This window comes from Carassius auratus, chromosome 30 (assembly GCF_003368295.1).
Source record: "Carassius auratus strain Wakin chromosome 30, ASM336829v1, whole genome shotgun sequence".
NCBI lineage: Eukaryota > Metazoa > Chordata > Actinopteri > Cypriniformes > Cyprinidae > Carassius > Carassius auratus.
Window position 1 is genome coordinate 5,811,164 of NC_039272.1, and position 26,898 is coordinate 5,838,061.

General features: G+C 39.6%; 1 protein-coding gene across 1 annotated transcript; it reads left to right on the forward strand.

Moving 5' to 3' along the window:
* The first annotated feature begins 778 nt into the window (after positions 1 to 778).
* On the forward strand, positions 779 to 11,988 carry LOC113048980 (protein HIRA-like). The gene is made up of 25 exons (XM_026210976.1): positions 779 to 1,101; positions 1,662 to 1,724; positions 1,843 to 1,953; positions 2,230 to 2,320; positions 2,682 to 2,776; positions 2,876 to 2,971; positions 3,443 to 3,603; positions 3,701 to 3,868; positions 4,058 to 4,171; positions 5,083 to 5,153; positions 5,263 to 5,368; positions 5,767 to 5,985; positions 6,520 to 6,605; positions 6,687 to 6,854; positions 6,943 to 7,110; positions 7,199 to 7,394; positions 7,859 to 7,957; positions 8,150 to 8,298; positions 8,384 to 8,545; positions 8,721 to 8,779; positions 9,419 to 9,524; positions 9,625 to 9,747; positions 10,987 to 11,150; positions 11,266 to 11,354; positions 11,439 to 11,988. The coding sequence occupies exons 1-25, from the start codon at positions 1,065 to 1,067 to the stop codon at positions 11,553 to 11,555; spliced, it is 3,018 nt and encodes a 1,005-aa protein (XP_026066761.1). The 5' UTR covers positions 779 to 1,064; the 3' UTR covers positions 11,556 to 11,988.
* Positions 11,989 to 26,898: the final 14,910 nt, after the last annotated feature.

The window sequence follows — 26,898 nt, forward strand, 5'->3', positions numbered from 1 at the left end:
TTTTGGCGTATTGACTGCCATTTGTAAAACCACAGATTTACTACAAATACCATGGTTAAACTATGGTAAATATAGCAAAACCATGGTTAATTTGTGGTTACCATGGTTTAACTACAGTAACCATGGTTTTTTGGTTTTATTTGTAGTAAAACCATGGTTAATTTTCGTAAGGGTTGGATGTTTCTGTAAAAACCTGTGACATGACAATGAATTCCAGCTTAAATAAAAACAAAAAAAATCTGTCCTTGTTTATAACTTTCTTAAAGTTTTTTGTCTATAAACATCTTTGAGTTATGTTTATGTTTTAAGTTAATTCGAATAAAATATGCTAAATCATGAACTGTGAATGCAGATAGATAGATAGACTGATGACAGATAGATAGATAGACAGACAGACAGACAGACAGATAGATAGATAGATAGATAGATAGATAGATAGATAGATAGATAGATAGATAGATAGATAGATAGATAGATAGAAGTCTAGTTACAGTATTTTGTAAAGTAAAATCATTTCACGCATTAAATCTCACACCTACACAATTACAACGCTACTTATCCAAAACATGGTAATATCGTGATCCTTTATTGTTACTGACCTCAATCTGAAACTACGTAGTGTAGCACTGCATTATTAACATTATTATCTCATTTAGTCGCTTGTGTGTTGTGAATTCCTCATTCGGGAATCACTTTGGATAACGCTTCAGCTAAATGATACAATGTAAACAAGGAACACAGAAGTTGATTCTTTGTTTCCAAGGGAACTTGGAAGAAGACGGCGAACTTCCGGCGTGACTTCAGTTGCTGCAGCTTCACGCTGAGAGGGAGAGAGGGATAGGGAGAGAGAGAAGAGAGTGAGAGAGAGAGGGAGAGGGGAAGCGAGAGAGGGATAGAGGGAGAGAGGAAGAGAGAGAGACAGAGAGAGAGAGAGAGATGACATTGGAGTTCAACGGAGCAACAAAGTAACGGATGAGCCACGGCACTTCAAACGGCGCTGGGAAGGATTCTCCTCGGGATCAAAGAGGGAGATCGCGGCGGTTTTATAATTGATCAGCGTGAAGATGAAGCTCTTGAAGCCGAGTTGGGTCAGTCACAATGGTGAGATCAGCAGCCCGACTGTCTCTGTCTCTCTCTGAGTGTGTGTGTGCGTGTGTGTGTGTGTGTGTGTGTGTGTGTGCGTGCGTGTGTGTGTGTGTGTGTGTTTGTGTGTGTGTGTGCTGGAATCCGGGGCTTCAACTTGGGCATTTGTTATGTAGAGAGCCTGATCGGGTCTCTTCTGCAGGGCTGTTCTTACGATCAGATACTGCTCTGCTCGTTTCAGCGCAGTGAGAATCATAGTAACCGGCTTTTTAGAGCTTGGTTTTTAAGAAGTGCCCCATTAATATATGATGTGCACACCACCCATTTTGCAAGTTGCCAAAAGGCAGGCAGACCACTAACACGATAGCTGATGAAGCTGGAGCTGCCTGTGTTATAGCATAGATAAAGTTAAGAGTCAACTGTGTGTTTCAAGAAATGATCGGGTTGTAAATAACACGTTAAATGCGACTTTGTTTATATATGTTACATGCTAATGTGGCTTTATTGAATTAAACCTGCTTTGGAATGTACATTTTATGCATCCTGTACATGTGTTTTTTTTTTTTTTTTTTACTCAGGTAAACCAATATTCTCCGTTGACATCCATCCTGATGGATCTAAGTTTGCTACAGGTGGCCAAGGTGAAAAACATCTGTCATTCTTTTCCTGACTATAGCATAGCTTTCAGATAAACTTAGTGTGTAGAATTTAGATTAGATTTAGAGACCGGGAGCTGATATTTTTGATGTGGATTGACAGGTGAGGACTCTGGGAAAGTGGTCATTTGGAATATGGCTCCCGTTCTTCGAGAGGAGGATGAGAAGAACGAGAATGTTCCCAAATTGCTTTGTCAGATGGACAATCACTTGGGTATTACGTGATACATTTTTTTATCTCTATGTTAAAAATGTAAAGTATATGAATGTTGTTGGTTATTGTCCTCTTAATGCTTAATTTTGTTGCATTTGTACCATGCATTTTGCTCCCAACAATCCAAAGAATAATTCCAAGATGTCTCTAGATTTGTTTTTTAACTTAAAAATGTATTTTAAACTCCTTTGGATGTGAACTGCACTAACAGAATGTGTGACACAGATGACTATTCAGTATCTAATGAAATGTTTTATGTAACTTTGTGCATTTCAGCATGTGTGAATTGCGTGCGCTGGTCAAATAATGGCTTATATCTGGCATCAGGAGGAGACGATAAACTGGTGATGGTGTGGAAAAGAGCTGCGTGAGTAAAACTGACCCATAGTCTTTTCTATCTCTTAATTTATCTCTTCATGCACACAAATGATGTACACGAATATGTCAAAAAGAACATTTAGCTTTGTCCAACAATTTAAAATGTATTTTTCAAACATAGTGCTTTGAAGATGCTACAGTTACAATATTTTCATACATTTGAATATTAAAGTTTAAAAATAAGGATGTGATGCTAAAAATCGATTTTTACATCTAGATGCCGCTTGTGGAAATGCATTGCATATTACCGTACTTTTTTCCCCTGTGCAGATTGTTGTCTTTATTGTTTATAAGACACAAACCGATGCCACACATGCATCCGATTATATGGTATTTCTTTTTTCGTGCAGTTTCATCGGTCCGAGCACAGTGTTTGGGTCCAGCAGTAAACTGGCTAATGTGGAGCAGTGGAGGTGCGTCATGATTCTGAGGAATCACACGGGAGGTGAGAGGGGAAACGCTGCTAATGGAGACGCTGGATCTATTGTCTGTAGTTTTGGCATTGTGTGAAGCACATGTGGTATTCTCTATAAATCTGATTCAGATGTAATGGATGTCGCCTGGTCGCCTCATGATGTCTGGCTCGCATCCTGCAGTGTGGATAACACCATCGTTATATGGAACGCTCGGAAATTTCCAGGTGAAAAGTCCATTTTGGTTTGAGGAAATAAGTCCAACGATTATTTCTTTGCAGATGCTGCTTAGTAGGGATGTAACGCTGGTTGAAAATAAATACAATTATGTGACCGTCCAAGTTAGATGTTAATCAAATCACGATAGGGTTTGAGGTTTATATGAAAAGTCTTTAGAAAAGTTTGATGATGTTAATTATCTTTCCATCTTGCCTCTGTGTTATACATATTATAGTAGTGTTCATATGCTCAGTGTTGCTTTGTTTAGAGCAGTAACCAAAGAAATGCTGTATTGTGTATCAGTCAATCTTTTTCTACATCCATAATATCTGTAATGCAATGTCATTAAGTGTGGCTCAAGTGTCCAAATACTTTAAAGGCCACCGTAGTATCTAGGAAAGTTTCATCAGGGAATTTTATAAAGGTTTGGCTTCTGAATCAAAGCTTCAGATGCTGCTTTTTGTCTGTGTATGCCACAGAGATCGTGATGACTTTAAAGGGACACACAGGGCTGGTGAAAGGCCTGACGTGGGACCCTGTTGGAAAGTACATCGCTTCCCAGGCGGATGATCACAGCCTGAAGGTCTGGAGGACCATGGACTGGAAGTTGGAGACGAACATCACCAAACCCTTCAGTGAAGTAAGACTTCAGAGTTAAACTGTTGGCTAGTTGTTTACATGCGATTTACCCTGTGTCTTCTCTTTTTTTCCCCCTCTTCTCTCTTGCTTTGATTCAGTGTGGCGGCACCACACACGTCCTGCGGCTGAGCTGGTCTCCAGATGGTCAGTACCTGGTTTCAGCTCATGCCATGAATAATTCTGGGCCCACAGCTCAGATCATCGAACGCGACGGCTGGAAGACCAACATGGACTTTGTGGGTCATCGAAAAGCTGTTACTGTGGTGGTTAGTGTTGTTTCAATTCTCTAATATTTCACAGAAAAGCATGCTTTTGAAATCTGCGTCATAGTTTGGACTGCAGTGTTTTGATGAAATCGTGATTTGATTATATATTTTTTTAAATGGGCGAAGCTCTAGAATTTGATTTGTGTTTCACATCGAGTGGTTTGTTAATTCTTTTACATCTCTTTGCAGAAGTTTAATCCTAAGATCTTTAAGAAGAAACAGAAGAACGGTAGTACCCCCAAACCCAGCTGTCCGTACTGCTGCTGCGCGGTGGGCAGTAAGGACCGCTCACTCTCTGTATGGGTATGAGACTTCCCAATATCACATCACCCCTTGTTTTTGCAAATTGGTTTGGTACCGCTAAAAAAAAAAAAAAAAAAAAAAAAATTGATAAAAATTAAATTATACATTTATGCAAAATCAAGAGACACTAATAAAATCTTAATTTACTGTTTAAAAAAACGGCTAAGCAGAATTTTAAGCAACCATAACTTTCGTCTTCGGTGTTTCTTCAGAAATCATTACTTTAATATCAGTGTTGAAAACAGTTTTTATGGAAACTATGGATACATTTTAATGAAATAGAACTTTCAGGGAAACTGTATTTATTTGAAACTAATTTTTGTAACAATGTAACAGTCTTAACTGTCACTTTTGATCAGTTAGATTAAAGGCCCGTTCACACCAAGAACGATAACTATAAAGATAACGATATTAGCGTCCACACCAGCGAACGATTTTGTTTGTGTATTCTAAGCGGACACGCGTCTGCGGCTTTAAATTCTCGAGCTCATTACAGCAGGATTGATTCTGATCGGTTGCCAATGTTTTTATCATTCATCAGAAAAAAAAAATTGTTCTGAAAGTGATTCCAACAATATCGTTTCTCTGTGCCTTTATCGGTATAGTTGTGCTGTGGACTCCGCTATTCTTTAATATTGAGAATGATTTTTAGAACTATATCTTTATCGTTATCTTTAGAGTTATCGTGCTGGGTGTGAACGGGCTTTAAGAGTATTATTTTCATTCAAAACAATCTTACTGACCTCAAATGTTTGAATAGGGGTAGAAACTATTTTGTGGTGATGCTCTGTTTAAACAATATTGTTTAATGTTCACTATAAAACCGAAAACTGACAGGATGAAGCGATAAATTATTATTATTATTTTCGATTTCTTAACCTTTAATCAATTATCCTGTTCTTGTTTTATAGCTCACCTCACTCAAGCGCCCACTGGTGGTCATCCATGACCTTTTCGATAAATCCATTATGGATATTACATGGTAAGAAAACAGCTTTTCTATTTTTCCAAGTTTTGGAAAGCATCATAGACAATCCGGTGGGGTAAAAATTGTCCTCGTGAACGTATTGTGAACGGATCGTATCTCTCAGGACACTCAATGGGCTGGGACTCCTGGTTTGCTCCATGGATGGCACTGTGGCTCTCTTGGACTTCTCGCAGGATGAACTGGGAGATCCCTTGAATGAAGAGGAAAAGGTGGAGAAGATGTGCACACACCAGTTTCAACGTTATTGAAGTATTTAAGGCAACAATAACTGAAAAACTGGAATCTCACTTAAATTAATTGTTTCTTTGAACCATTTGTTGACATGAGAAAGAGATGCATACTCAAAGAGATGCACAAGACATTATAAGAGAGTTTTTGCTAATTGTCTTTGCCTGTTTAATGCAGTGTGACAGAAACAGCCATGCAGCATTAAAAAAAAAAAACGCTTATTACAGGAAAAGCCAAACTGTTTCAAAAACAGCTGAGCTACTGTCATGCTTCTGAAGAATTTAAACGCCTTAATAGCTTTGTTGCTTTTGGTTAGTTATTTAGCACACACAAACTAACTCGAGTCTCCGAAATAAGATTCCTCTTTATCTTTCTGCAGAATACTATTCATCAGAACATCTATGGAAAGAGTCTGGCCATCACGACGGGGTCCCATCTGACCAGCACCGTCATTGAGAACCCAGAAATGCTGAAGTATCAGCAGGAGAGGCAGAGGAACCAGAACCCCAACGGAGAAGCCCAGGGAAGCGCTCCTGAAAACCAGACTCACAAACTCACCAATGTGCTCAACGGAGAGTCCCTGGAGGACATCAGAAAGGTCAGGAGAAAGAATACGTAACCAGTACACACAGCTGTTATTTTAAAATGATTCAAGTGAATATGCTGAATGATGATGTGGTAAGTAATGACTGGTTACTAGCATTTCCACCTCCATCCATTGCTGGCTTACAAGTTTACAAAAATATAGTTTTCTGCTCTGTCAAATATTTAAAATCCAAACCACGTCTAGTCAAATTTGGTTTGAGGTTTCTGAATATATGACATTTCTGGGACTAAATGAAATAGCAGAATCTTACTCCCTGTCCCTAATACTTGTAATGAATGCTTACAACAACAACAAAATAGTTTACATGCATATTACAAGCAAATGTATGAGTGTGTGATATTAAATAATTTGCATGCACATCTGCCTGTCTCTCTGTCTGTGTATGAATCTGTATATTTATGTATCATTTAATAGGGTGATGGTCGTTGCATTGTAGTTTAGAGAGCCTGAAGATTTCTCCGAACACCTCATGTTTGCAGGACTGCAGTTGTTAACAATTGGCTTTATTTTTTGGGGATTGTGCAGAACCTCTTAAAGAAGCAGGTGGAGACCAGAACCGCAGATGGGAGGAGAAGAATCACACCTCTCTGCATCGCTCAGCTCGACACGGCGTAATGAACGCACACAAGAACACGTCTAAAATGATCATTCAGGAATACTTCAGTGTCTGAATGTCTCTTTCTTTTACCCAGGGACTTCTCACCAGCGTTGTTCAACAGCGTCCCGATCTTGCCGGGGTCATCTGCGTCGACCCAGCTCATCCCTCAGATCTCCTCGGATTCCAACTCGCTTGGCTTGCGCCCCTCACATGACCCCACTAGCACCTCTCCCAACAAACCTGCGGAAGACAACAAGGACAGGTAAGTGTACATGCATGCAAAGTCCCATTTCCCCCTTTCTCTCTCTCAACCAATACTTTTCTTTTTCTTTCTCTGGTCTCTCTTGTAGTGGAACTGCAGCTGTGAACTCGATCGGGATGAAATCGAATCTGCTGTTGACATCAGCCTCCAAGTTCGAGCCCATGAAAGCGCTGGATTCGCGGTTTACCGAAAGGTCAAAGGCCACGCCTGGGGTCACTAGTGTACACCTCACTATAGGCATCACCCCACTTGACAGGTGATAAAGTCTGCTTGATAACCGACCGGTGTGTTCTTCTAAACCAAACCTAAAAACAGACTGAAGTTGCTTTGTGGTTCTGTCTCAGGGTAAAAGATGGCAGCTCTGTGAAGGAGCCGAAAGGAAAAGAGGAGACCAGCAGCGACAGTGAGGACAAGATCGTGGTGAAATCTATGGCCAAGAGGAAGGGAGAGATGGAGGGAGCAGAGGTGGTAGAGAAGAGGAAGAAGGGAAGGCCGAGGAAAGATGCCAAAATGATGCCCATATCACAGCCCTTCCCACAGGTGACATTTCTTCTTTTTTAAAGAAGTGTCTCATGCTTACCAAGGCAGCATTTATTTATCAGAAATACAGTAGAAGAATTTAATAGTTTTCTATTTTAAGAACTAATTTATTTCTGCTTAATATCTTTGTGGAAGTTTTGTTTTTCAGGAGTCGAAAGTTCACTAGAACTGCATTCATTTGAAATATAAACATCCTTATTGTTACACAATTCAATGCAACCCTGCTGAATAATTCTATTAATTTCTTTAAACAGAAAACATGCTGACTCTAAACGTGTGAACAGTAGTGTATAAATGTAAACTTATTTTAATACATATCAAAAATATAAGGCAAAAAATGAACATTAGTTGACTAAGGCTTCTGTACTTTAATCCCTAGAACTTTTATTCCGTTATCTTCATGACCAAGGCACATATGAGACCCTGAAGGAAACCATGTGACTGATTGGTCTTTTCTCTTGTAGACTCCAGTCTCTTTGGAGAAGGAGCCGTCTCGATTAACAGCACCTGTAGCTCTGTTAAAACTTCCTACCCCATCCATCCAGAAATCATTCAGCACTCAGGTATGGCAACAAAAAAAAAACTCTCTACACCTAATACACCAGTCCTGTCTATGCTATTAATGCTCTCGGCAGATCATAACATTTTATCAGGAAGCTCAAGTACTACGTCTGTAAGAGTGTTAGATGCAATTCAGATATAGACTCAGCTAACGATAAAAACAAGGGCTGAAATCTACGAAACCTGTGGTTAAGGTGAGCACCGATGGCGTCACATATCTGGAGGTGGAGAACGAGGTCTCTGTGGTGTCTGGATCTCGTCTCAGTCAGCTCAAATGGAGCAGAGAGGGGCGAGAGTGGGACACGCTGTTGCCCAGTCGCATCATCATCGCAGCCGGCAGCAGGTGAGCACACAACACGCTGGTTATTGCCTGATTTTAATATCTTGAGGAAAAGTATTTAGCTTTTTTATTTGATTTTTTTTTATAGCGATGTTGTTGCTGTAGCTTGCGAGGACCGCACCCTCTCGGTCTTCACGGCGTGTGGACGGAGACTGATTCCATCCATCATGCTGTCCGCCCCCATGTCAGCACTTCACTGCTCGGGACACTTTGTCATGGCGCTGACCGCATCAGCCGCGCTGTCTGTCTGGTACTGACCCTTCCTCTCCGTTACTCAATGCAAAAGTACAGACAACTCATTTGTTGACTGATGCTAAAAACATGGCCGTATTTGTAACAGGAGTCAGCCTAGTGATTATCTACATCAATTCTGTAAGATCTGACATTACATGGCTGGTATTGTCTTTTTTTTTCTTTATTGCCAGGGATGTTCAGAAACAGACGGCTTTGGTCAAAAACGAATCTCTGGATCCAGTCTTATCAGGTGGGATTTTCCTCATTATATCTTTATTGACTTTATTAATCGACTCTTCACTAAACTCCACCCCCTTGATTTCTGCTGTTCGGAAATATTACTGTATATGAGTCTTTTTGACTGCCATTTGTTAACAGTAACATGATTTTTTAAAAAAAGAGAGAGACTGAATAAGAGGAAAAGCTATTACAGTAGCACATTAGTGACAGTGAAGACATTTATAATGCTACAAAAGATATCCATTTCAAATAAATGCTGTTATTTTAAACTTTCTATTCATCAAAGAATCCAGGAAATAGAAAAGGCGTATCACCACAAGCACTTCCACAACAACTGTTCTCAACACGGATCACAATAAATCTTCTTTGAACAGAAAATGAGTATATCATGAGACTGCTGAAAGAGTATTGAGTGCTGAAAATTCAGCTTTGCATCGCAGGAATGAATTACAATTCAAATAGGAAACGTATTTTAAATTGTAGTAGTATTTCACAATATTTCAGTTTGTGTGTTTGATTAAATCAATCAAACTGGTGAGAATAAGAGCTTCAAATCTTACAGTACGTTACACAAAACTGCTGAATTACATCATAAATCAGTTGAAGTATACTAATAATACCTCATATTTCTCTCTCTCTCTCACTCCAGGCACAGACGCCACAGTGAGTCAGTCGTTTTTGACTCGGCAAGGTGTTGCTGTAGTGTCGCTGTCAAATGGAAAAGCATACTGCTTTAACTCATCGCTGGAGTCCTGGTGAGTGATACACAAACCATGTGTTAAAGTTTGAACAACCAGAACCTCTCCGAAGATTTCCAGGGCCGCTATGATTGTCTCTTTTCTTCATCTCTAACAGGAATTTGATCGCAGATAAGCAGGACTCTCTTGTACAGTGCGCAGACTTCCGCAGTTGTGTGTCCTCTCAGGATGCTCTGGGCTCCACGGGGCCACTGGCTCTAACACAGGGCCGTAATCTGAGGTAACAGCCATTTTAGTACTTGGCTAATACTGCTTTCTGATTCACTAGAAGTAACTTTCATACTCATTTTATGAGAATAGGGAAGTCCACACTAAAACTATGATGATAACATAGTAGAACAGTATTGTTGGAATTATCAATTTAAAGGGATAGTCCACCTACATATTTTGTCATCTATCATGTTGTTCCAAAGCATTATGAACATCTTTTTTTTTTTCTGCTGAGCATGAAAGATATTTTGAAAGATAACCAGTAGGGCTGGGCGATATATATCGAATATTAGCGATAATATCGGAATAATTTTGACGACGATGTAAAATTTGAATATATCGGGAATATCGAATATTTCAAATTCAAGCATACTTTTTTGTTTTTTGGGGGGTTTTTTTAATGGGCAAAAGAAAATCATGTTTTTTTAATTATTTAAATGCAAACATATCGAGATATATATCGAATATCGTAAAAATTTTGACAATATCGAGATATCATTTTTTTTTATATATCTCCCAGCCCTAATAACCAGACTGTTGCTGGTAGCCATTGACTTCCACAGTATTGTTTTCCATACTATGAAATTTAATGGCTTCAAGCTACTTTTCCGTTATTTTCCTAAGTATCTTCTATTGTGTTGCATTAGTGTATTGCATTAGCCAAAAATACATTGTATGGGTCAAAATGATAGATTTTTATTTTATGCCAAAAATCGTTATGATATTAAGTAAATATCATGTTCCATGAAGATAATTTATAAATGTCCTACAGTAAATCTATCAAAACTAAATTTTTGATTAGTAATATGCATTGCTAAGAACTTAATTTGGACAACTTTAAAGGCCTTTTAAATATTTTTTTTGCACCCTCATATTCCAGATTTTCAAATAGTTGCCTCTCAGCCAAATATTGTTCTTCTATCCTAACAAACCATACATCAATTATAAGCTTTTTCAAAACTGACACACAAAGTCTAATTAGACAGTTAGCATCTTGCTCAAAAATGACCAAAGAGTTTCTACAGGTTTTTCCCATGTAAAACTTGACTCTTCTGTAGTTACACAGTGTACCAAGACAGACGGAAAATGAATACTTGTTTAACTATAGGGAAGTTGAAAAGAAGCCTGTTTTCAAACAAAAGTGGAGTGTTCCTTTAAGACTATTTTTGTGGTCCAGGGTCACATATAGTTCTCTTTATTGTAATTGGAGGTGAACAGACCTTAACCGTCTCTCTTCTGTCTGTGTCAGTGCGGGGCGGTTGGCATCTGGCTTGTCTTCGACTCCTCACCTCTTGCAGCAGGGAATAACTCTGGCCTTCCTGGAGAAGCAGCTCTCCTCGGCCCTCATCCTCCTCTCAGCGAGCGAGTACAGGCACTGGATTCTCATCTACACACGCTTCCTCGTAAATGAGGGTGAGTGAGAAGCTGCTCAGCTGGCAACAAGAGTCAAAAGGGTCCTAAAACTCAGAAGATGAGTTTGTTTCTTAATGGGAGCAGATTAACAAGAGCTCTGTGTGTATCCGTGCAGGCTATGAGCTGAGGATAAGGGAACTCTGTCAGGACTTACTAGGACCTGTTCACAGATCCAGCAGCAGCTCCTGGGAGCCCACAGTCCTGGTATGATTTTTGGAACCTCATTACAGATGTCTGTACTGAATTGTTGGTAAATAAAGCTTGCTTTGTCTTCTCTGTCTATTTCAGGGACTGAGAAAGAGGGATCTGTTGACAGAGGTGTTGCCTGTGATTGGTCAGAACTTGCGCTTCCAGAGACTCTTCACAGAGTACCAGGATCAGCTCGAATTGCTGCGTTTGAAATAGCACTTCACCTTGACCCCTGACCCTTTCCTGGCCTCTACAACGGTTTGCCATAGGTTCACTGACAGCTTCATCTTTAAAGCAGAAATGGACACTAATAAAAATGGACAAAAATAACAATGCTTTTTTTTTTTTTTATACATATATGAATTATGTTTGTAAACTTTGTGGAAAGAGGAAGGTATGGGTTAACTCACATGTTGATTAAGCTCAAAGTTTGCTTAAAACTGGACATTTGTACTTCTACAACTAAAAATAGCTGTAAATGGTGATCCAACTCACCCTCCTTTTTTCTCTAGTCTTTCTCTTTCAAATCTTATTTGTACAGCCACATGTCATTTATTTGTAAATGTTTGTAAAAGGCAATTTCTTTTTTCTCCGTTTTCTATAAAATGAAGAAAATGGTAAACCTTCAATTAAAAAAAGGAATAATCAATTGACCAATATCTGTTGCTTCTTTCTTTCTCATGTGTACTTTTGGTTATTATTTGCTGCTGGTGCTACAGACTTACTAAGATCAGGGCATTTTAATCGGTCGTGTGCAGTACTGCCTTGTTTTGTGCTGGTGGTGGTAGCAGAGATCTGACTGTTTTGACAGGGACCACTCTCTAACGAGAAAAAAGAAAGGAAAAGCATTGTTTGTAAACTTTTTCTTGGAACTGCAGCAAATTGGAAGAAATATAACCTGAATCCTGATAAGTGTGAGCAGTGATTGCACTTTTTTGAGCCAAAAAAAGTACACCATTAAAATGTACATTTACCGTTTTGTATGTAAGATCTCAGAAATTCTAATATACTAATTTGATGCTCAAGGAACATTAATCAATATTAATAACCTGTTGAAAAATGATTGTTCAGGTTAATATTTTTGTGGAAACTTGACTAACATTTTTTCCCACAAGATCCTTTAATAGAACAATGTTTTTTATTAAATAACATTTTTGTAATGTAAAAGTCTTTACTGTCAAGCTGATGTATTCAATGCATCCTTGCTGATTGAAAGTACTGGTTTATAAAAATGAAATCATACTGTCCTCAAACTTTTGAACAGTAGTGTACAAATCATCTTGGTGAATGCATAGTCGCTGGATCTATTATCCTACTACAGTTTAATCTCAGCCCAATGACTAGCCTAATTTATACTGTTCATTAAAATGATTATGAAGCTATCTGATTATTCTGGCTAATGGAATACTGCAGCATCTTTGCATATGGACATCAAATATTATTGAATTTCAGATCTCTTTTAAACTAGAATGATGAACGTTAACTGATGTCAACTGGCAAACCCCACACAACTGAAAAAGCTTTTGACCTTCATAAATGCCACAGTATTCACATCCAGAATATTCACATTAATACAAATACACACATGTAAAACTTGTCAAACAGGAACAACTTTCTTTTCAAGTGGCAAGAGTTATGACCCTACTGCATGGCTTCAGTTTAATGTCACTGTGTGAATGATGGAAACCTATTTTAAAACCAGGAACAGCTGCATTTTAACTAGAGGATAAACACCTGAGATCCGCACATTAACACACACACAAACTAATTCATAAAGGGACCTCTAGCATGGACAATATGCCTCTTATAGAAGTCAGAAGTGTCAGTGTTCAAACGCATTCATTTCTAATTCTCATTTCTCAGCTCACCATATCAGTCCAGAGGCTTTGCCGGAGGGCTTGAAAGTGTCAGCTCTCTGGGGCTCAAATGCTTGTTTTTGGTGCCGTAGTTCAGAGTGATGCCATTTTTCTGAAAGAAACACAGCTGCAATCAGTTCAGTAAATGTTAGAAAATGCCAAAATGCCATTTTAGTATGTTGTACAACCTTTTTGTTGTTTACTTACAGATTCTAAAGGGAAAAGTAGTTCACACACAAAATTTCAAAAGCTTGGGGTTGGTATTATATATATATATATTTATATATTTATATATTTATTTATTTATATATCTGGCAAGCATGCATCCAATTGATCAAAAGTGACATAATGCTACAAGAGATTTCCATCTCAAATAAGCACTGTTCTTCTGAACATTTTATTCATGAAAAAAATGGTTTCTACAAAAATATTAAACTGTTTCCAGCATTGATAATAATATTAATCTTCCTTGACCACCAAATCAGCATATTCATTTTTTTTTTTTCTGAAGGATTATGTGACATTGAAGACTAAAGTAATGGCTGATGAAAATTCAGCTTTGCGTCACAGGAATAAATTATATTTGTAAATATTTTTAAATAATAAAACTGCTATTTTAAATGGTAATTACATTTCACAATATTACTCATGATATATGTTAGATCAAAGAATGCAGACTTAGTCAGCATAAGAGATTTATGTGTAAAAAAAAAATATATAAAAAATATATATAAATAGTGTGTGTGACCCTGGACCACAAAACCAGTCATAAGGGTCAATTTTTCCAAACTGAGTTCTAGACATTATATGAAATAAACTTTCCATTGATGTATGGTATATTAGGATCTGACAATATTTGGCTGAAATACCACTATTTGAAAATCTGGAATCTGAGGGTGAAAAAAAAAAAAGGTTTTAATATACTTATTACATTATGACATTTACAGAGTATCTAAGAAAAATCCATAATTTTGACACATACAATGTATTTTTACTATCTTGTAGTAATTGCTTCAAATATACCCCAGCAACATAAGACTTAAGTTTTGTGGTCCAGGGTCACACACACACACACACACACACACATTTATGAAACCCAAACATTTAAAGGCTAATGCACTGTGGGCCCCCCAAAAATGCAAAGCACCCTTAAAAATGCCAAACAGCAATGAAATGTACACACACACACATACACACACACACACACACACACACACACACACACACACATTTATGAAACCCAAACATTTAAAGGCTAATGCACTGTGGGCCCCCCAAAAATGCAAAGCACCCTTAACAATGCCAAACAGCAATGAAATGTCAATAAAAGCAGCAGCTGATCAGAAAAATAAGAAAGAAAACCTTAGTTTGAGAATATGAAATCTAAAAACATAGCAGTCCAGATCTGAAAGCCAACATCTTAACAGTATAGAGTGAGAATATATAAAGGCTATGTGGCTTAGATTGAGAGAGACAGGACAGAAAACAGGAGAGGAGAGACAGACAGGAGGATGAGTGGAAGTGACACATGTGCTGCCTACATCTCACAAGGTCTGACTCTGAGCTAAACACAATTTAGAAGCCGTCCCCTCAAAAAACCACAGCCTGAAACCTCACACACAGCACATTTCATGATTTACACACTCTCAAACTTTCACCTCTCAGACCAGTGTGAAGACTAATAGCTCTCGACTCCGGCTGACTCTGTGTGGAGACATTAAAGAAAGCTTATTTCATTTCACATATGTGCTTCGATTTTTTTATTGCTTGTTTAAACTTTGGTTTAATTGAATCTACCTTGATCGTGTAAGTGAGGCATGTGAATTAGTTTGAGATGTCACAAGAGGCGGGGAATTGTTGGCATTAAGTTTGTTGTATAAAAGCCTTTCCATTAAAACTGGATTTTGTTCTGTACAAATTTTCAATCGATGTTTAATCAACTAATTGTTTGGATTCGATAAAAAAAGCAATGCAAGAATGTCGAGTGTGGATTGAAGTACATACCAAACAAACCCACAACCGAGCTTCAGTGGCTGAAACATGTATTAGTTGTTCATTTTTTATTATTTTTTAAAAAGTTAACTGGAAAGTGATTTACTCACTGATTCACAATGTTCAAGCTGTTTTTTCTGTCCACTAGGAGTGTATGGGGACTGGAGCTGCTGACCTCTAAAAATAATGAAAAGAAAAACACCATAAATGTAGTTTGTGTGACTCTTGGCCATACTTTCCACATCTTTTGAACTTATACTACAGCTTTGTGTTAACAAGCTGATATTGACATTTTTATTCGCACAAATTCAAACCTGATACCTAAAAATGTGTTGCTCATCTATGTGACATGAGATGACAATATATGACAGTAGTTCTCAAATAAGTTCTTAACAAATTGTCAAACATAAATTATCATGACAAGAACACTCAACACTTTGAAAGACTGCTTACTTTGTGACAAAAGCCCATTCAATTTAAGTGAAAATGTGATGTTTGCTTATTTGGGTTGTATGAATTATAAATGGACAGGTGATATTTGGGCCACGCTGCCTTTAGCAGAAACAGACAGTGGAGGTCAATGAGTGGTCCATCTGTCAGAGAGGAAACCTCACGGGAGATCTCACCACAGAGAGGCTGTCGAGGCTGTCGAGGCCCGAGTCTTTTACCATCTCAACCTGTCGACAGATTTGATGGATATCACAGCAGCACACTGTAACAAAGCTGAACAGTTTTGTGCTTAAATCTATTTGAGCATTCAGGAAAATGAGTTTTGAAGTTATGAATTCCACTCTCATTCTTCATCATTTAGACTCCAACTGCAAAACTTGTTTATCTTGAAGTGAGGAACAGAAAACAGTTTTTTTTTTTTTTTTTTTACCTTTAAAAAAAAAAAAAAAAAAAAAAAAAGAACCTGGAAGCAGTAATAATGGTGGCTCAGTAGCTTTATAGTTTAACATATAGGTTCACATTGTAAGGTTTCAAAAAATAAAACAGAGTGTAATGATGCATTCAAATGTAATGATTATTAATAAAAACAGTATTATTAAACCCATTAAGTAGTTCCTCAGAATCTGTTGTGGTTGCAACAAAGTGGTTGCCAAGCATCACACAATAATAAACAAAGGTGATTTGAACATGGCTCAGCCAATCAGAATAAAGGACAATTAAAATATTCTATTAAATAAAAAAATAAAAAATAAGCTTATGATTAGCGATTGGCTCTTTCATTCGGAAGGCGGAGCTTCCTGCGATTGAGCGGCCATATTGAGCGTTGCATTTTTCCCTATTCAAAACTATACGAGTGACATGTCTTTGACTAAACTTTGACTAAAGTTTAAACTGACTATAACTAGAAAGTGTTTACTTTTTCAACACACTATTTTCCTGTTTAATACTGTAAAGATGCTTTGACACAATCTGTATTGTATAAAGCGCAGTATAAATAAAGGTGACTTGTCTTGACCTTTAGATTGCTTCTAATGTCCACATTAGTAAGTCTCTTGGGATTAAAGCGTCGGCTAAATGATTCAGTGTAAATGTATAATATGGTGAGCGTCTGTGGGTCAGTTTCTCCTCTCTCTGCAGAAGCAGGGCCACATGATGGCAGTCCATCTACACATCTCACTCCTCTTAATACGTCCTCTTTTTTCTGTCTCTCGAGAGAGCCGTGGGAGAGGGACAATGCCATTGCTCTCAAGGTTGAAGCTGGGAGAGAAGCAACCTCAGTGTGTCAGGACTGGTTTTAATACAATATAAATCCTGGTGTTGAAAAGGCTTAGAGTAAAATATATTACCAGCGTCCCTCAGACTGGCCTCTGGCCCCGCTGTCCTCCTTGACTTACTGATGAGAGCTGCAGCTTCCTACAGGGAGGAGGACTATGAACATTAATACTTCAGCTTTTCACATTTTATATGATCCTTAACTATCATATTGTAATTGTTTAGTTAAATAGCAATATAACTAAATGCATTATATGGGTTATAATTCTATTACACTGCTTGGCAAACAGTTAAAATACTAAGCTGTAGTTTGTTTGTATTGTATTTATTTTATTCTTGTGCAAAATAAACTTAACGGAAAAACCTGAAGTGGTTTGTTTGTTGCTTTGATGGAGATGAACTGTTTTGTTTTGTTGTTGTTATTTCTGTTCAGATAAAACACGACTTCTATCAGCTTAAAAAAAATAAAAAAATAAAACAAAGACTCAGACTCAGGCCATTTAAAATTGTTTGTTTGTTTTTTCATCAAAAGAGATTTGGAGAAACTTACCATTCCATCACTTGCTCACCACCGATGAATCCTCTGCAGTGAATGGGTGCCGTCAGAATGAGAGTCCAAACAGCTGATAAAAACATCACCGCAGTCCATCCATTAACATCTGCAAAACAAAGTGTTTTTGTAAGAAACAGTCCATCAGTTAATCTTATCCTCTAATTTCTTATATGATGTATCTCATCAGCTACATGATTCAGATCAGACCAGAAAGGTGCAAAACAAGTACTTCTGAAACTTTCATTGAAAAGGACTATAGCCAGTTTGACCGCAATTTACAAGCTTTTTTGTCAGGAGCACATCTTCACAGACTTGCCCTGGTGTCCTGTTGGGTAGAAGCTCTGTCAGCACTAATCTGAAATGTCTATATCTCTTATCTGGACTTAAAGTCTGTGCGGGCAGCCGTCTAACACTTCAGTTTCAAACAGCTGATAAGATCTTGGATCTGAGAGACAGACAGGGGGAAGGTGGGCGGACGCGGTTATCGAGTCAACTGTATATAAATACACAACAGCGGGGAAGTCTGTGAGGACTGACGTTTGTGCCGAGCACCTGTTTGTCTGCCTGGCATCTTTCTGACACGGTTTCCTCTCTGCAGATCCATCAGGACAGGACCGGCGCTTGTATTTTGAGAATACTGACATGGTGACACTGCCACAAAACAAGAAGCAGTCAATCAAATGATTGTTGGACAATTCATCAAAAACACAGTCATCTGGCTGTTAGAAGAGCCAGACTGCTCTCATGCAAACATACAAACACAAATGGAGTTCTCCAGACAAGTCAATCAAACTTGGGGTTTCATTATTTAAATATATAGCTTTAGAAAAAACAACCCACATATGAGACTCGCAACAAATGCTCCATCTGGAGTCTATAAGCAAAAAAAAAAAAAAAAAACTACAAATCAATAAATACAGAAAAAAAACAGTGCAATAATTTTTATAAAATCAAATCTTACCTGTTATTTGAATAAAACCCAATACAAATATGATATAAAATTAGCCAACTTGTATAGAGATTCATAGTTGTTATTGTTAATTAATAAATACTTGTATTATTTAGTTACACAATAGCAAATTTGTAGCAAAAATCACTTTTATTTATCATGAATTAATTTATTAGATTATGAATTTGTTTCTTAGAAAATATTTTATGAAAAATATAATATTTAAAATTATGTAACATTAATTAATCATTAATTCATTTATTTACGAATAATTGTTATTTTAGATAAACAATTACACAAACTACAAACACTTTTAGGTGTGCACTTTTAGGTTATTTTTTTATACAACACAGTGTTGTACAGTTATTTGTTAAATAGTTTCAGTTTTATACATACTGTATAGTTGCAATGATTGCAGTTGTCAATTCTGTTGTTCGAGTCGCTGAGAAACAACTCAATATATTTAGTTGGATTTTCTAAGCACTTTCTTTCGTTGACTATTTGTCATGTTTTGTGCTTTTTCATACAGTGCCAGGTAATCTGACAGTTGCACTTCTATAATATTCTTTAGAAAGGAGAACGATGTTTCCATCTCACCCACATCATGAGTCATGCATCCTGTGCTCGTCATTTTTATGCTCTCATACCTCAAACCAGTTAAACTATCTTTTTTAAACCGCTTTCTAACTAATCAGACATGCAATTCCCCCACACTCGTTCTTTTCCCTGCCTGATTCCCATCATACACAATTCCCTCCTCTCCTGCTATTTGCATTCTGGAATGTTGAGAAATCATTCACACACTCACATGGACAGAATCATAATTAAATCCATCAGTCTCTGCTTTGCTGAATGTTAAGTGAGTGTCAAGACAGAGCTACAGACAAACAAACAGTCTGCTTCTTGTGCTCGGAAACATTCTATTTGTTTTGTTTGATAAAGAAAGACTTCGAGCAGGGAAAACAGAAAACTGGCCATAACAAGCGGTTAAAAAACCAAACAGTGTTTATATGCACCATTTTAAATCAGTTACGCTATGCACAAGAGACTTATCTATTCATGAGCACCTAACTGCATCCCACAAACAAATTTAGCTTTCATTTAAGTTTTAACATTAGTTAACAGTTTTTAACAATGACCACCATCAGTCGAGAACCATTTTTAAGTTATTATTTTAGTTTTCTCTTTTGTTTGCATTATTTAAAGATAGGGAAAGAAGAACGACATAGAGAACGATTTTATTGAAAACTATCAGAAGAGAAGAGATAGTGACAGAAAACTGGTCATCTATGCAATATGGAAAAAGAGGCGACTTTTCTGCATTAGGTATGTTTTTCTGTGTGTTTTTTAAATGTATTTTTAATGTCGAATATGAAATATGAACTGTAGAACATATTAAAAAAGTGTTCATGGCCCATCTGCCGGTGGGTGAAAGAAAGGAATGGGAATTGTCACGGAGCATGTGTCAGAGAGTATTCAAATGCAATCATTGTAAATTATACCCTCTGCTGGGTTGTTGCGGATTTCTGATGAACACTCAGACTCTGCAGCCCACAACAAACAAACAGACCCAAACACACACACACACACACACACACACACACACACATAAGCAATCAAAGTGTGAAGGAAATGCCATGTTGTACACCCTGTTCATTCTGCATTGTCTTGTCTGTTAAAAACATTGGCTGCAGGGCCGTAATCTGACAGCAGTCAGACTGAATCAGTGCTATTATACATCACATACAGATGGCCCGATGAACCACAGCTCTCAGGAATTTGAAAACAGCTGTGTTTGATTCCTTCTCAAGGAATGTATTTATGTACAGCCATGACCACAGAAGCACCTGCTGAAGATTGATGTGATGGAGTAGAGTTTGAACACTGCGGTCTCACTCACCTCTTTATTATCAGAGCAATAAGACACAAGAGGCAAAGCGATACTCTATCCACAGCTAAAGTGTGTTGTTTGCCCCTCAGATTCCTTACATCATAACTAATGTAAATTTAAATAACATAAAATTATAAATGAACACACACACACACTACTATATATATATATTTATATAATAGTGTGTGTGTGTGTGTGACCCTGGACCACAAAACCAGTCAATTTTTCGAAACTGAGTTCTAGACATCATATGAAATAAGCTTTCCATTGATATATGGTTTATTATGATCTGACGATATTTGGCTGAGATACAACTATTTGAAAATCTGGAATCTGAGGGTGCAAAATGAATAAATAAATCTAAATATTGAGAAAATCACCTTTAAAGCTGTCCAAATGAGTTCTTATCAATCCATATTACTAATAAAAAAATAGGTATGGACACTCTAGTCTTGAGACACTAGTCTTGAGGCAGGATCATGACAGACCCATGTTTTGTGTACAAGCGCATGGCCTTGTCTTTGGGCCATGTGCTTGTGTTGTCTCGTTCCCTTGCCCCGCCCCCCTTGTTAACCTAGTCGTGTCTTGATTGTCCTATCTGTAACACCTGTCGTGTCTTGATTAGTACCCCTATTTAGATCTCCTAGTGTGCTCTGTCTTGCGTCGGTTCATTGTCATTGTACCTCAACTGTGTTCTACAATTGTGATTGTGTGTGAGATTGTGCTGTACCCGCTGAAGTCCTTGTATTACCGTGAGTGTTTATAGTTAGTATTTAGAGTCCTTGTTTATCTTGTCAGTCCAGTCCTGTTTTAGTTATTTAGTCTTTACCTTGCTCCGTGTTTTCCCCCTCGTGGGTTTTGTTTTCCCCTTTTTGTAATAAACCCTTTGTTTGAGAATCCCTGTCTGCACCTGAGTTCCTCCCTTACCAATACCTGACAGAATGAACCGACCACCAAGGAACTCAGCAGACAGGAGGCAATGCTGGATGGCATCAGCCAGCCAGCGAGATTGTTTTGAGGGCTCTCGCCTTGTGGTGTTCCGGGGGACCAGGGGAGGTCGTTCCGGAGCGAGCGGGCGAGAGGAGCCCCAGAGGTCCCCACCTACCCAGCTGCCCACGGTCCCAGAGGGTCGTGTCCTGGCCGTGGCAACCCTGGGGGATCAGGCAAGTCCCCCCCAGAGTCCTGAGGCACCCCCCACTACCTTCAGTCTCCCCAACAAGCGAGGGAGACGGTTTTCATGGGAGTCGGCTTCAGAGTCTTCGGCGTCCGAGGCTGTCCTGCCCGAGACCAAACTCCCCCAACCCGCCTCTGACCCAGCTGTAGCCTCTGCACCGCGCCCGAGGAGGAAGAGGAGGAAGAAGGGGCCTGCCGGTCCTGTGACCCTGTCTCCTCCCGTGCCAGCAGCGGTGAGAGCTGGCGTGTCCGTGCCAGCAGCGGAGAGAACTGGCGTGCCCGAGCCAGCAGCGGTGAGCGTGCCCGAGCCAGCAGCGGTGAGCGTGCCCGAGCCAGCAGCGGTGAGCGTGCCCGAGCCAGCAGCGGTGAGCGTGCCCGAGCCAGCAGCGGTGAGCGTGCCCGAGCCAGCAGCGGTGAGCGTGCCCGAGCCAGCAGCGGTGAGCGTGCCCGAGCCAGCAGCGGTGAGCGTGCCCGAGCCAGCAGCGGTGAGCGTGCCCGAGCCAGCAGCGGTGAGCGTGCCCGAGCCAGCAGCGGTGAGCGTGCCCGAGCCAGCAGCGGTGAGCGTGCCCGAGCCAGCAGCGGAGAGCGTGCCCGAGCCAGCAGCGGAGAGCGTGCCCGAGCCAGCAGCGGAGAGCGTGCCCGAGCCAGCAGCGGAGAGCGTGCCCGAGCCAGCAGCGGAGAGCGTGCCCGAGCCAGCAGCGGAGAGCGTGCCCGAGCCAGCAGCGGAGAGCGCTGGCGTGCCCGAGCCAGCAGCGGTGAACGTGCCCGAGCCAGCAGCGGTGAGCGCTGGCGTGCCCGAGCCGGCAAGGAGTGCTGTATGCAAGTCTGCAGTCGTGAGAGCGGAGGAGAGAGCCGCGGCCGACTCTGCAGCACAGACTCTTGTACAGTCGGTCTCATCTCATAAGGAGATGCCTATTATCCTTGCTGCTAAAGCCTTTTCTGATTATTTGTCCCGTCTTGTGCAAATTTTAGAAATCCCCGTCAGTCCTGTCTTGTCCCCTGACCCTGTCCCCAGAAGTCCCAAGTGTCCAGCCGTTGTCTCCCCGTGTCCAGCCGTTGTCTCCCCGTGTCCAGCCGTTGTCGCCCCGTGTCCTGTTGATGTGGCCCCTTGTCCTGTGGTCCCCCCGTGTCCAGTAGATGTCGTCTCCCCGCGTCCCGTAAGTGTTGTCCCGCGTCCCTTGTCTGGTCCTGTCATGTCCCCTGTCAGTTGTCCCGAGACCCCTCACCACCCAGACCTGCCCGTACCCCCCGTCGTCAGCCTTCGTCCTGTCCTCCTAGGATTCCTACCCCTCCCACCCGCCCTGGTCTGTCCCCCATGAACTTTGTGGTCCCGGTCCCGCCCCCTCCCCTTCCCTGTTTGTTTTTTTTGATTTGTCACCCCAACCCTGCCGTTGTGTACTCATGTTTGCCTTTGTTGTTATTTGTCATGTCCTGTTGGTTTGTGTCTGTGTCCCAGTCTGTCATGTCAGTCGTGTCCCGTGTTTGATGTTCCCTTGAGGAGCGTCTGGAAGCCGCTCCTTAAGGGAGGGGTTCTGTCATGATTCTGCCCTCGTGTCCTTGATTTTTCCTAGTCTTGAGGCAGGATCATGACAGACCCATGTTTTGTGTACAAGCGCATGGCCTTGTCTTTGGGCCATGTGCTTGTGTTGTCTCGTTCCCTTGCCCCGCCCCCCTTGTTAACCTAGTCGTGTCTTGATTGTCCTATCTGTAACACCTGTCGTGTCTTGATTAGTACCCCTATTTAGATCTCCTAGTGTGCTCTGTCTTGCGTCGGTTCATTGTCATTGTACCTCAACTGTGTTCTACAATTGTGATTGTGTGTGAGATTGTGCTGTACCCGCTGAAGTCCTTGTATTACCGTGAGTGTTTATAGTTAGTATTTAGAGTCCTTGTTTATCTTGTCAGTCCAGTCCTGTTTTAGTTATTTAGTCTTTACCTTGCTCCGTGTTTTCCCCCTCGTGGGTTTTGTTTTCCCCTTTTTGTAATAAACCCTTTGTTTGAGAATCCCTGTCTGCACCTGAGTTCCTCCCTTACCAATACCTGACAAACTGAATGCATATTTTTCCTTTGGTATATAATTGTTTATAAAAATTACATAATACAAATTTTAATATATATTACAATCTAAAATTACAAATGAAATGTAAGCATTCAGCAACCAGCATGCCAACTATTCTTTTTACAATCCATGATAGGACACAAGTACAAATTAAAGAGACTTTGTCTTCTATTTCCTTCTCTTTCTCTCAGGTAGGGAGACGAGGTGACCCGAGTCAGTCAGCAGACGTGCTGAATAATCAGGCTGTTAGCTTGCTAATATGAGCGAGGGGGTTTCTTCTCCGTACGACTCCTCTCTCATTACACAATCCCCACAGAAGATATTCAGTCCTCACTCGCACACTTTGCAATCAAAACGCCCTGTCTTTGCCACATTAATGAGTCCACGCTACAGTGTGTCAGACTGATGATCTGAATCCAGGTTTCTCTCTCTTAATGCCCTCGAGGAATGTTTTCTATATGTTAAAGCTGATTTGTATTAAATACAATATTTCCCTTTAAACCATGAGACTAATCTACACCTTAAGTTAGAGCACTCGAAAACATGAATCGTTAATTGAAAAGTTGTAGTAGTTTACTATGTACAGACACAGTACTTTTATGCACATGTGTGTTGTTTTAGCATTATCTGCCATGAGCAGCTGCGATTGACAGTCTGAACACTTTATGCAACAGCAATATTAAAATTTATTTATTTTAGATGATGAATCTGTATACCAGAATAGCTCGGGCCATATGTTATAATAAAATGGCCAAAGTTGAGTAAGTGTGGCACAAGCAGTTTTGGCCAAAAGATGAGGGTAAGAGCATATGTTAGTGAGGGAACAGGATCATTTATCTCATCCTGATGAGTTGTTAAACTGCAGTGTCTGCCTTGTATAAATAATTAGTGGCTTGTTTCAAATCCATTGTCACATCATGAATAATGCATGAGGGGGCGGGGAAGGGCGGTGCTAGTATAGAAGATCGATTGATTGACAGTGTGGCCAGTGTGACCTCTCTGTCTGATGGATCATTTATCTCTCTCTCTGCTCATGCTCCTTATCAAGAGAAGCCAAACCTGAGATCTCTTTAACCTGAGATGGCTACAAGAATTAAAATCTCAGTTTCCCTATTTAAGTCGTGATCCTTTTCACAGTCAAACCATGAATCAAAGCTGAGGAAAACTCTTTTTGAGCCATTCTATCAGTATATATGTAGAATTACAACCACGACTGAGAACTACACCGAAACTACACTTATTTAGTTCAAACAAGCTTTCTTTTTTGATACAGATATGTTGATGTGTTTTTATATATGTACAATAAATGCGTGAATGCAGGGATACCATATAAAGCTCCCAAAATTAAACCATAAAAAGTACCAGGGTTGAGAAAAAACTTAAAGAATTGGAAAGTTTTCAATGAATGAGTTGGAATTTGAATCAAATTCTTGTAAATGCAATGTTCACACCCAGGTACACTATATATATATACATATATATACATATATATATATATATATATATATATATATATATATATATATATATATATATATATATATATATATACAAAATAAAAGTATGTTTACATAATATATATGTGTGTACTTGATATATTTATAAGTGTATATTAATATTTTTACTCAAATTAAATAGAAACTATTTTATTTAAATTGAAAGGCACTCAATTCGCCTGCCATAAACTCATAAAAATACAAAAAAGTAGCCCAAAACATGTAACGGACTGGAACAGATTCAATATATTAAACAATAAACATATGGTAATCGCACTCTTCAGAAAGCACTGTGATCAGTTAGCAGTGATGAAGGCCAAAGAGGACTTGGATTGTACGAAAGAGTGTTCACTCAACGCAACAACACCATCAAAGCCCTCAAAGCCATAAGAGAGCAGCTAACAATGGCATGAAACAAATAGAGGTTTTGATTGGAATCAAACATGTAAACAGAATCAAGAATGCAGAAGCCAGTTCATGCTATCCGCCAAAGCCAGTTCGTCTTCCATTGTCCTCCTACATAAACTTTTAACTTCACCCCTGCAAACTTCAGTTTGAACTTCTTGGCAACTTGTCACTTAATATGCCCTCAAACTCTTGAGCTCTCGAGACACGCTGGATTTAGCATGTGCCATTTTTCAGTATTTGTTTATCACTTCTTTGTTATATCCATGCTTGAATGGATATCTGTCCGTATCCCGAGGGACAAATGGGGAGACCAGGTGTGGGGAGAAGTCTCGCTCTTTTTTTGCCCCTTCTTTATCCATCTCTGTCATCCTTTCCCTTCACTTGGCTTGAGCGTTGTTCATGCTCCGCAGAGTAGCTGTAACCTCTGGTGAAACACAAGCGACGGGAGGTAAATCATTCCGACTGCATCTGGGCTCAAACTCACCCTGCGGTATTTCAGCACGGGTCTGACCTGAAGACTAATAGCAATGTTTTAAAACCATACAGCCACAGAGCACTTTCCGATTACCTTTGCTGATTGCTCCAGCGCTTTACTTCCTGAGCCATGTAACTTCACTGATTTCTCTTTGGATGAATAGAGGCTGTTGTTTACCAGTGTAGACCTATGCTGTAAGTCAAAAATTCAATCAAAACCACGTTAGCGTTCCGCTGTCGAACTATAGCAAGGGAATACATTTCTTTGAGATTATATTTCACCGCCATGCAAGGTTTTCCTGTATTTGTATGCTAATACGACATGCCCGAAGCAGATTTTGAATCTGTTGCTGAGAATTCTATGGAAAGATGTTGATAGTCATCAGTCTGCGTGATATACAATAATATTGTATCATTATTTAAATGTCTTTATCTCATGCCAGAGAAATCAGAACCATTTCAGTGTGGAAAAGAATGAGGCCAGGATATTCTTTCATTCATGGATCTCCACATGGTGATGGCAACGGTCAAAAAATTGCACTCATTTGAAAGACGTATGTAACTCTTAAAGTGGGGGTGAAATGCTATTTCATGCATACTGAGTTTTTTACACTGTTAAAGAGTTGGATTCCCATGCTAAACATGGACAAAGTTTCAAAAATTAAGTTGTACGTTTGAAGGAGTATTTTTGTTCCAAAAATACTCCTTCCGGTATGTCGCAAGTTTCGGAAAGTTTTTTCGAGTATGGCTCTGTGTGACGTTAGATGGAGCGGAATTTCCTTATATGGGTCCTGAGGCACTTCTGCCGGAAGAGCACGAGCTCCCGTATAGCAGAGCACTGAGAGCACAACAGACTTCACTGATCAGAGCGAGAGCGTCGTGAAATGTCACAAAAGAAGTGTGTTTTTGGTTGCCAGGGCAAGACAACCCTGCACAGATTACCAAAAGAGAAACAGCATTAAGGGACCAGTGGATGGAGTTTATTT